The 11,480-nt window shown below is 42.7% G+C and overlaps 1 protein-coding gene across 3 annotated transcripts in view; it reads left to right on the top strand.

Moving 5' to 3' along the window:
• The window catches only part of Gxylt2 (glucoside xylosyltransferase 2), a 129,279-nt gene that overhangs the window by 108,398 nt on the left and 9,401 nt on the right, over positions 1 to 11,480 (top strand). The window contains exon 7 of one of the 3 annotated variants that reach the window (XR_003849296.1): positions 8,818 to 9,070. Coding sequence is in view for 2 of the 3 variants with exons in the window: in XM_017797757.2 (XP_017653246.1) it covers positions 8,818 to 9,000 (183 nt within the window). In the remaining variant the exon portion in view is untranslated. Of the gene's footprint in view, positions 1 to 8,817; positions 10,126 to 11,480 lie in introns of those variants that run through there. The other 2 variants (XM_017797757.2, XM_008831588.3) reach the window with 2 other exon arrangements.

Here is an 11,480-nt window from a genome sequence, read left to right as displayed (position 1 = left end):
GGAATGAAGCAGGGGGATTATTTATAAATAATTCTTCATGCTGTAACTTATCTAGAATTTTCCAAGGTTGCCTATTCTTAGCTACTGTACTTATTGTTTGAAATAAGAGAGGAGCATTTGGAGGAAGTCTAATATTGGGTAACTGAGTTCCCAGGAAATCATCTGTATCTAGTCTCTCTTCAGGTGGGCCTAATTACCTGAGTAGGTACAAAGCAGTTCTTTTATGAGGAAAGAACAGGAATAAAGACAGCAATAAAGACAGGAACTAAAGCAGAACAGCCAAGGACACAGCATGCTTTTTTAAGACAGCCATTCTCCAGGAAGCATTCTTCCTTTGAAGTTTTCTCAGCCTCGACCCATGGAGAGTTCCTCACGCTGGCTCCACTGGAGGTGGCATGACAGGCCAGCAGAAGTTAAGGAGTTTAAAATTATGTGAGCTGTTCTTATTTCTTATTTATTTATGTATGTATGTAAGTGCACCACATATGTGCAATGGCTGTAGAGGCCAGAAGAGGGTGTCAAATCCCCTGGAACTGGAGTTATAGAAGGTTGTTAGCTGGAAACTGAACATGGTGCTGGGAACTGAACCTGGGTCCTCTACAAGAGCACTGAGCCATCTCTCCAGTCTCATGAGCTATTTTTTCCCCAGTAAATGGAAAGGCTAAAAGAACCTTATTTTGTGTTTTGCCATCTAAAGTCTTGTCAAGTACTACCCACTGGTGCTTTGTGGGAAATTCTATGTTGCACATTACCTTTTACCTTGAGGTTGCTAAGGGGAAATCAATAGCAGGCATATGCAGGGAGTGCCTTCCTTAAATTATCACTCCAAGAAGTAGAGTAAGAGTCAGCAAACTTCAACCAGTCTGCCCTAATGCTACTTTTTAAGTCATGTAGATTAAGAATGATTCTTGCATTGTTTGTGTGTTTGTTTGCTTTGTGTTTTTTTGAAACGGTCTCTCTGTAGCCTCAGCTGGTCTGGAACTTACTATGTAGATCAGGCTGGCCTTGAACTCACAGAGATCCACCTGCCTCTGCCTCCCAAGTGCTGGGACTACAGGCATGCTCCACCACTCCCAGCAGTTCTTGCATTTTTAAATAGACAGGGAAAAATAAAATAATAATACTATTTTGAAATATCAAGGAACTATATGAGATTTGAATTTCAGCATTCATAAAGTCTTGGAGGACACAGCAACTTTATTCATTCATGTTCTCTCATTGACTGTTTTGGTGTTCCAACTCCAGAGGTCATCAGTATGGCACAGACTGGAGGGTCCATGATGCCAAAAATATTTGCTGTCTACTGACAGGAAAAGTTTGTCATTCTATGGATTTATTAGTTTGTTTTTGTTTTTTTTTCTTAAAGAACTGGGAACCCACCAAGTATAGTGAGGCATGCCTTTAATTCTAGCACTGGGGAGGCAGAGGCAGGCAGATATCGGTGAGTTCAAGGCCAGCCTGGTCTCCATAGTGAGTCCCAGGCCAGCTGGGGCTACAGGGAGACCCTGACTCAAAAAGATAAAAAAAAAAAAAAAAGAAGACGAACCCATAGGAATTACAGACATTGACAGAATGAGGTGTGAGGCAGAGGTGAATTCTGTGACATAGTAACACATATTTTCTTCTGTATGCGCATATAGCGTGTTGTATGTGTTGTGGGAAGGGGGTATGCACATGGGTATATGTACCACAGCACAAGTATAGAGGTGAGAGAACAACTTTGGGTGTTGATCCTCACCTTCCACCTGGAGGCAGTCTTTGTTGTTGACTGCCAAATGCCCCAAGCTAGTTGGTTTCAATTCTGGGAATCCTCCTGTCTCTGCCTCTCATCTCACCATAGGAGCACTAGGATTAGAGATACATGCTCCCACACCTGGCTTTATATGGGTTCTGGGGGTCCAAACTGTACAATATGGACATACTCTGAACAAATGACTTTTCCTTAACCTTGTTTTGTAACCAAAAAGTTAATCTTATCTTAGCTGTTTATAATGTACTCAAGTTCACTGAGCCATGTGTACCTCCTGTGACCTGGACATGTAGCCTTAATCCCTCATGACCCTTCCTTGCCCTCAACTTAAAATAATGTATGAATGTATGCTTGTTTACATATCAAGTGCTACAAACATTTCTATCTCATTGCAAACAATGAAAGAAATTGATACTCTCTGTTTATGATTGTGTATGTGAATTAGTCTAGGTCTAGGAATCAGAAATGGCAAAATTTCCATTAAGAGAATGGTCTGATTTTTACTTCCCCATTTCATGCTGGAGATACTGTTTCAATAAAAGAATGCATAAGCCCTTTTGTTGGGGAGTACAATTCTGAGAAAAATCTGAAGGAATAGCTCAGGTCTGCTCTTAGCCCTAAAATGGATGCTAAGAGTCAGGCTGTCTTTATTTAAGCATTGAGGTAATATGGCATCAGATAGTAAACATTACACCAAACATAGATAGGTCCAAATGTTTGCATACCAAGCACTTTACTCTCTGAAGTATCTTCCCAGCCTGTAACATACTTTTGTGTGTATGAAGACATTCATTTTGCTAAAAAAATTTCCAACTCCAGAAATCCCAGATCCACCTTTCCAGTATGGGGATCACTAGCAGGCATCTAAGCTAGCACCTCTTCTATGTTTTCTGAGGTTTGGTTTTTAAAGGGTGAGTGATTAAATTACACAGACAATCTGTTGTGCACTCAGTGACATTCTCACACTTGGCTACTCAAACACTGCTCAAGGGGGAAACCATCCCACTCCACTTTCCCTTGTGATCTGGCCCTGATTTGGAATTGAGCAACTGTGGCTGTTATGACTCATCTGGTTTGTTTTCTGAAGATCAGAAAGCTAGCTAAATAACTTTACTTTTTCTTTTTCTTTTCTTTTTTTTTTGTTAAAAAAAAATATAGGGTCTCCCTGAAGCCCCAGCTGGCCTGGAGCTTGTTATGTAGAATAGGCTGGCCTTGAATTCACAGAGGTCCACCTGCCTCTGCCTCCCAAGTGCTGGGATTAAAGGCATGTTCCACCATGCCTTACCTATAACTTTACTCCTTAAATGATTCTGCCTAATCACTGCATGGAGTTCTGAAATTAGGCCTCAAAAGACAGTTTTTACTCAGGCATTTCAACCAGGGCAGTCACTAACCCCAAACAGAAATGGGAATGAGCAGAGACAGACTCCATCAGAGTGATGTCTTCACCCCACACCCATCCCCTTGTATAGGGTATAGGGCTCTCACTGTAGGGCAGAGGGGCTGTCACTGTAGGGCAGAGGGTTAGAGCTGGCTTTGTGTCTGAGTAGACCTGGGCTCAAACTCCAATTCTGTCACTTTCTCATATTTAATCTTTTTAAAAAATATTTTATTATTTTTATTTTATGTGTATGAGTGTATTGCCTGCATATATGTGAGTGCACCTGTGTCGTGCAATGTCACGGAGGTCAGAAGAGGGCTTCGGATTCCCCTGGAACTGGCATTAAAGACAGTTCATAGCCGCCATGTGTATGCTGGGAATCGAACCTGGGTCCTCTGCAAGAGCAGTCAGTAGTCTTAACCTCTGAGCCATCTCTCCAGTCCCTCATATTTAATCTTTAACTGTACTTACTTTACTGAGCCTCATTTGGTTTCCTCATCTATAAGATGAAGATGATAATATTGTCTTCTGGGGGCCAGAAACACAGCTCAGTGACTCAGAGCTCTTACTGGTCTTCCAGAGGACCCAAGTTCGGTTCCCAGCACCTACACTGGGCAGCTCAAAACGGCCTGTAACTCTAGCTCCAGGGAATCTGACACCCTCTTATGCCACAGGCACCATCATGGCATATACTCACACATACACACAAATAAAAATCAACCTTTTAAAAAAGAATAATATCTGTCTATTAAAACAGTTGTGAGAATTAGCAAAGCGGCAAACTTTAAACTTTTATTACTGTACCTGTCTTGGCAATGTTTCCGAGAGGTAGGAGTTGTTTTGATGATTAACATTTCATGCTTTCCTCTTTCCTTAGCTTGTTTTCTTTCTGTCTCACTTGCACACACAGCCTAACCCTGTGTATACATTTGGGTGAAGGGCAGGTACAATCTAGCTCCCATCAGATACAGGGAAAGTCATCTACTAGATGGAAATTCCTCAGTAATTCTTTCAAAGGTCATCTACAAAAGCCTCAGTTATGCAGGAATAATTCTGCTTGCTGGGAATCTGGAGGCTAGCTATAGAGACCAAGCCCAGTGTTCATGAAGACTCTGTTCTGATAAGGGGGAGCCAGATGATATGAAAGTCTCTAAGAAAGAAAGAGAAAGAGAGAGAGGGAGGGAGGGAGGGAGATCCTATAAGATGATGAAAAGTATTCAAGTTGTGAGTAGAACAAGGAGGTGGGTGGAGGCTTCTAGGGTATAGAGATGGTGTTCAGCCAGGTTGTCAGGGAAGGCCCCTGCCATCCTGGGACTTGGTTGAATGGAGGCAAATATGAGGCAACCCAGGAAGCTCCTACTAAGCTGAGGGTATAGCCTGGGGAGAGTCCACAGCAGAGGGAGAAGGTCACCTACCAACATGGAGATAAGAGGAGGGAAAATGATTGGGGTTGTGTTCCAGGTCACCTGGAGCTTTTGAAACCAGAGAGGAGTTAAAGTGTGTCTAACTGTAGTAGGAAGTCCCTACAAGAAAGTGACAACTCTGATTTATGCTAGAAAATGTCACCTTGGTAACCTGGTGTCAGGGATGTAGGAGGTGAACAAAGGGCTGTTTGTAATGGTGGTGGTTGAGAATTTGGCACGAAAAGGTGATGTGATAAAGAAGTAGAATCGCACCTTCAACAGATGCAGCTAGCTTTGTTAGCTAGGAGGGGCAGGCAACCTTCCTGAGGGAATGGAGATTGGGGCAGTGGGGTTGGAGGTAGTCTGGGATTTATCTGTGGGCCCAGAAAATCCCAGAGAGGACATCCTGACTTCCTGGAATCTCAGAAGGAGGGGCATGCCTTCTGGGGTGGTGTCATGCTCCTCCCTGGGATCAGGGAAGCAGAGAAGTGGAGTTTGGATAGGGAATTTGATAAGGAACTAGATCTACAAGAAGGCTGATAAGAAACCAAATGTCTTTTGCTGGGGGCCATATGTTCTGAAGTGGATGTATCTCCCTCCTGGAGTGTGTGGGGGCAGGGTGGTCAGTTCGTCAGTTTCTTCAGCTGTGCTAGGCTGATTTTCCCTCAGATGGCATGGCAGAGGAGGCATGTGAGAGGGAAGATAGGGAGAAGGGGCCACAATCTATGGAGATAGAGTTTATGAGACTTACTGTTGGCTGGTTGAAGGTTGTGGAGGAACGATGACCTCAGGGTTTCCACCAGTTTTGTCCTGTCACTAGAAAGGACAGATTCAAACAGACAGAAAAGGATTTTGGAAAATATTGATCATAGGCATAATTCCACGGAAAAACAAGAGGCTTTAAACAAGAAAAGGCTCAGATGTCCAGTGGAATAAAAACCACAACAAAACTGTCAGTGCATTGATACTCCACTTCCACCCAATCCCGCCTCTCTGCAGTAGATCAAACTCAGGGCCTCAGCACAAAGCAGATGCTCTTCACAGAACCTCATTCCCAGCCTGGTGCTTTGTTACTAGAAACTTTAGGGAATCTCTTCATAGTTACCATTTGATAACAGGGAAATCAGGGTCCCCTCTTGTGGTTCTTAATCTCATTAATAAAATAATTTAATCCAGGTCAGCCAGGGCTACATAGTGAGACCAATAAATAAATAAATAAATAAATAAATAAATAAATAAATAAAATAAGTATTTAATGTATTTATCTCAGAAAGCACTCAAAGGGAAGCTCAAGAATTTTTTTTTTTTTTTGGTCTTTTTGAGACAGGGTCTCCCTGTAGCCCCAGCTGGCTTGGAACTCACTATGTAGACCAGGCTGGCCTTGAACTCACAGAGATCCTCTGGCCTCTACCTCCAGAGTGCTGGGATCGAAGGTGTGCACCACCACACCTGGCTCAAGAGCAATTTTATTAGAGTCTAAAAGAAAACTCCTTGTTCAGACTAGATGTCAATCTTGGCAACTGCCCAGAAGAGGAAACTGGAGAAGGAAAGGAAACCAAGCCATGTTATTTGAGTTAAGTCAGCACGGAGGTCAGACACACGGGGGCCAAGCAGCTATGTGGAAAAGAGGGGAGCTTTAGAGAAAGAGCGAAGCCCAAAGCATTAGGGAAAGCATGCTTAGAACAAGACTGAAAGAAGAAAAGGAAAAATTAGATTTTTCAGAATAACTCAGAAAAGCAGGAGGACTTGCAAAGCAGCAGGGCTCTGTAAGAGACTGCAGTAGGGGAGGAGGGGTGAGGGAAGGAAAAAGACATCATCTTAAGGTGAGCCTGCCTTCCTATGGGCAGCCCCCACATCCTGGGGTGTAGTTTCTTCACCCTAGCCCCATCATGGACCCACCTGATGTTATTAACTCTCTTTTTCCCTGAAGACATGCTCTCACTACATAGTCCTGGCTATCCTGACTCTTTTGTAGATCAAGCTAGTAGACATCTGCCTGTTTCTGCCTTTCTAGTGCTGGGATTAAAGAAAGGCATGTGGCACGATGTCCACTTTTGGATTAACTCTTTAAAAAAATTTTTTTTTGGTTTTTTTTTTTATGTATATGTGTGCTTTGCCTACATGTATGTAAGTGAACCAGTGTCATGCAATGCCCACAGAGGCCAGAGAGAGCACTGGATTACCTAGAGCTGAAATTATAGATGGTTGTTAGCTGCCATGTGGTGCCAGGAACCAAACCCAGGTCCTCTGGAAGAGCAGTCAGTGCTCTTAACTACTGAATCATCTCTCTAGCCCCTTCAATTAACTCTTAAGGGAGGAAACAATGGCATGCCAACACCTGGAGGTAGAGTCCATTCTTTAACACCTAGAGTATCAAAAAAATCCATTGCCAGTAAAATTTACTAGTCATTGCTGACCTCTGGGCTTTCTGCAATTACAAAGACATAGCCTGAAGTATCTTATGGCAAGAAAAAAAGAAGAGAATTCTGTGATTTTTTGTAGTAAATTTCAAATGCGTATTTAGTTATTCTACTCTACTTTGTCCTAGCCTTTGAAACAGGTATTGTTTTCAGACTTGAAGAACCTCAAGTACCCTAGCAAATACCCTAGCAAATCTTTTGATTTTGTTTGTTTTCTAAGAACAGGAAACCAGGCATGGCGGTGCACACTTGGTAATCTCAGTGCACTGGTAGAAGCAGGAGACTCAGAAGTTCAAGGTCATCCTTGGCTACAGGAGACCCTCTGAGAGAGAGAGAGAGAGACCCAGAGAGGTCATATGATTACATGGAGCTGCACTGCAATGGCTTAAAACTTAAATTTAAGGATTGGAGAGGTGACTCAGTGGTTAAGAGCATTAACAGCTCTTCCAGGGGATCCAGGTTCATTCAGTTTCCAGCACCCACATGAAAGCTAACAACCTTTCCTAACTCCAGTTCCAGGGGTCTGACCATCTTCTGACCTCTGCAGGCATTGCACACATGTGGTACATATACATACATGCAGGTAAAACACTCTTATGCCTAAAATAAAAATACACTTAAAATGTTTTTTTGTTTGTTTGTTTTGGTTTTTTTTTTTTGATCTTTTTGAAACAGAGTCTTCCTGTAGCCCCAGCTGGCCTGGAACTCACTATGTAGACCAGGCTGGTCTTGAACTCACAGAGATCCACTTGTCTCTGCATCCCAAGTGCTGGGACTACAGGCATGCGCCACCATGCCCAGCTTCAAATTTAAAAATCTTTTAAAAAATATTTTATTTACTATTATTTTATGTGTATGAGTGTATTCCCTGCACATGTGTAAATGCACCCGTGTTGGCGGCAATGGTTATTAGCCACCATGTGGGTGCTGGGAATTGAACCAGGGTCCTCTGCAAGAGCAGTCAGTGCTCTTAACCACTGAGCCATCTCTCCAGCCCCTTAAAAATCTTTTTAAGAAACAGCCTTCCCACACTTATCAAGGAGTCCATGGAGAGTCAGTTACCCTTCTCAATCAGGCGGCCTTAGCTACATGTGGGGGAGGAGCTAAGGATATATAAACAGAATGCCATGAGGCATCTCTCTGACCATTTTGTGTGGCTGACAGAAAGTCACAGGATCTATATTTGAATGTGGACTTTTCAACGCAGCTGTAAATGGGGGGGGGTGCCCACTTTTTTGTAAATAAACCCCCACCCTATGCTCTGCTAGCCCAATAAACTCATTAGGATTTTCCAACAACAACAACAACAAAAAAAACCAAAGCTAATGTAAACCTTCATTATGCCACCAAAGTTGACCCCATGTTGGCAAATCCTTTGGTCTTTGATTTCTTATTACTATTTTTACCCCTTAAACTGCATTGCATATATATTTTTATGTAACCTGCTTCAAGTTTTTCTGGGAAAATGTGTTAAAATTTGCCTCTTTGGGATGAGACACAGAGTGAGAGCGAGAGGGAGGGAGGGAGAGAGGGAGGAAGGGAGAAACAAGTTGGATTTAGTTTTGGGGGAGTTGTTGTTTTGGTCTTTTTGAGACAGGGTCTCCCTGTAGCCCCAGCTGTCCTGGAACTCACTATGTAGACCAGGCTGGCCTTGAACTCACAGAGATCTGCCTGCCTCTGCCTCCCAAGTGCATCCCACGCCCGGCGAAAGTCTTTTTTTAAGTCTAAGAACACTCCAGGAAGACTGTGCCCCCATGCTTAAAGTAACCTTCCCCTGTGTTGTTAGCAATAGTGATTTTTGTTTTAAACAGCACTTGAATAACAATCTTTTTCTTTCTTTCTTTTTTCCTTGCGGTCTTTCAGTTTCCCTTTCAAGACAATCTCTTTCAATCCATGTACTACCCTCTCCAGCTGAAGTTTCTGGAAACCGTACACACCCTTTGCGGACGAATTCCCCAGGTTTTTCTGAAGCAGATCGAGAAAACAATGCGAAGGGCTTACGAGAAGCACGTCATCGTCCACGTGGGCCCCAACCCTGTGCACTGAGTGTCTTCTGCCTCAAGCCGGCTAGGTACCTGGGACCAAGGCGACAGGATCTTCTGCTGACTGGATATTTGTGTGTGTGAATATTTAATGGTGCTCCGTGACTGTTTAAAAAGCCATGTTAAATTTTGCTGAATTGGTTATCCCTAAAAGGGAATGTGCTTTTTTAAATTTTTCTAAAATCATATTTATCTATTTTTTAAACCCAAACCTTATTAGCATGCATTTAACATTGTCCTAGTGGGTTGAGAGAAAAGAACTTTTTCTAACCCTGTGGTTTCTGTTAAGTATTTGAGACCCTGACATTGTTTGCAGGTGTCACATTTATCTAATTTTCCCAGGACTCTGTGTAACTGGCTCTCTCACACCCTCTTAACAAAAGTACTACATGTTAGGGGGTGGGCAAAATGACTCAGCCAGTAAAGGTGCCTGCCACCAAGCCTGATGACCTAAGTTAGATCCCTAGACCTATAGGATAGGAGAGAACCAACTCCAGCAAGTACACACACACACACACACACACACACACACACGAAATTTAATATTAAAAAAAAATCTTAAGGCAAATGAATATATCTCTTTCCAGACCCCTCCTATTGTAACCCTTTTCCCCCTACTTATGTATTTTTATTAGAATGCACATTTAAAACATGCAGCCTTAGTAAAGACCAGCCTCTATAGTGAGATTTTCGTATAAGAGATTAAAAGTTAGACAAGATAATTAAGTTCAGTGTCATTTATATCGGAAAGAAGCTTTCAGACTTCTGCTAATAGGGCTGTGTTACAGGATGAAGCAGGTGTCTGAGGACGCCTCTCAGAAAGATTGCTGAGACTTGAGGACTCAATCTTATGAAATTTCTATGCAACAATTTTGAAAGGAAATGTGATAATTTTGTTGAACCCAAGGAATTTTTTTAGCAAAGAGGTGTCATTTTGTGTTTATCCACAGTCAAAAGTGTTTGATTTCTTAAGTCTATGGACTCCTGGGCAGTGGGTAGAATCAAAGGCCAACTTCAGATGTTTGTTTTGTTTGAGATAGGGTCTCACTGTGTAGCAAACTAGCTGGCCTGGAACTTGCTGTGCAGACCAGGCTGGCCTGGAACTCAGAGATTCACCTGCCTCTGCCTCCACAGTGCTGGGACTAAAGGTATATACCTCCATGCCCAGGTGTTTGTTTGTTGTTGCTGCTGTTTTGTTTGGTTGGGGGGGTTGTTTGTTTATTTTTAATTTTTTTGAGACAGGGTCTCCCCATAGCACCAGCTGGCCTGGAGTTTGCTGTGTTTCCAAGCTGGATCAACTCACAGAGAACTGCCTGCCTCTGTGTCACACACCCCACCCCACCCCCACCCCCACCACTGAGATTAAAGGCCAGGACCACCATACCTGGTTTGGTTTTTGTTTTTTAAGACTGGGTTTTCTGTAACCCATTCCTGATCCTCTACCTCCAGTCCAGGAGTTACAAGCGTGTACCACCACGCCCCACTCCAGTTTCAGATTTAATTTGCTCAAAGTAAATACTTCAGATAATTCCGTTGGCTAGAAAATTTGAATTCTTTCCAGCCTCAGGTCTCTACATTTTTTTCCTCTGTCACTGGGATTACCCAGAAACCTTGCCAGTCTTATCACCTAGCTACAGTCCAGGAAGTTCTATGCTCTATACCCCAGAGGAATCTGACTTAATCCCTTATGGTTGGTATCAGCATAGAGACGTTATTTTCATAACTCTTTATCTCAAGTGACTTTTGCATAAATGACCTCTTTGATGTTTCCCATAGCCTAGTGCACTTCAGAGGGGCCTGCATCATCTTCATGAGCTAAGAAAGGAAATTCTAACAGAGAAAGGAATGGATCCAACATGAGAACTTTTCTATAAAATAGAGGTCTGAAAAAAAGTTAAAAGTAAAAATATTGAGTACTGTTAATCCTATGCAGAAAGCAATCTGAAAGTGTAAAATGAAATGTTTTATTGCTAAAATTCAGTGACCTGTGTATCAACTCCACTGGTATCATAGGCGCTGTGTCAGCAAAAAGTATCTTGCCCTGAGAAGATACAGGACAGTCTCAGCACTCAGTACAGGTAGCTGTTGAGTAGTGACTCCAGGCTTCCTTGGCAGATATAAATGTGAAGTGCTAAGGTACAACCTTCTTCTCCCCTGATCTGGTGGGTGGCCTATGGTTTGCTGTTTTGTTAGGGAAGTACCTACGATGTACATCTTTGGGTTGCTTTGTTTAGTTTTGCTTTTCCATTATATTTTGTGTCCTTGTTTCACCAGCGAGGTGACTCAGTCCTCTTCCAGCTAGGACTGCCATCTCTGCTATGGGCACGTAGAATGTGGAACAGTTTTTTGGTTGATTGTTTTTACTCTTTGAGAATTTCATATGTACAATGTATTTTGATCATATTCAAAACCCTCCCCCATCTCCACCCCTACCTCAGTACTCCACCCTGACTTAATGCCCTATTATATTATTTGGGAGGAGGG

The sequence above is a fragment of the Nannospalax galili genome, unplaced genomic scaffold, assembly GCF_000622305.1.
Source record: "Nannospalax galili isolate Female #2095 unplaced genomic scaffold, S.galili_v1.0 scaffold114, whole genome shotgun sequence".
In the NCBI taxonomy this organism is placed as follows: Eukaryota; Metazoa; Chordata; class Mammalia; order Rodentia; family Spalacidae; genus Nannospalax; species Nannospalax galili.
The sequence above is the reverse complement of the archived record's forward strand: the minus strand, read 5'-3'. Positions and strand labels throughout refer to the sequence as shown.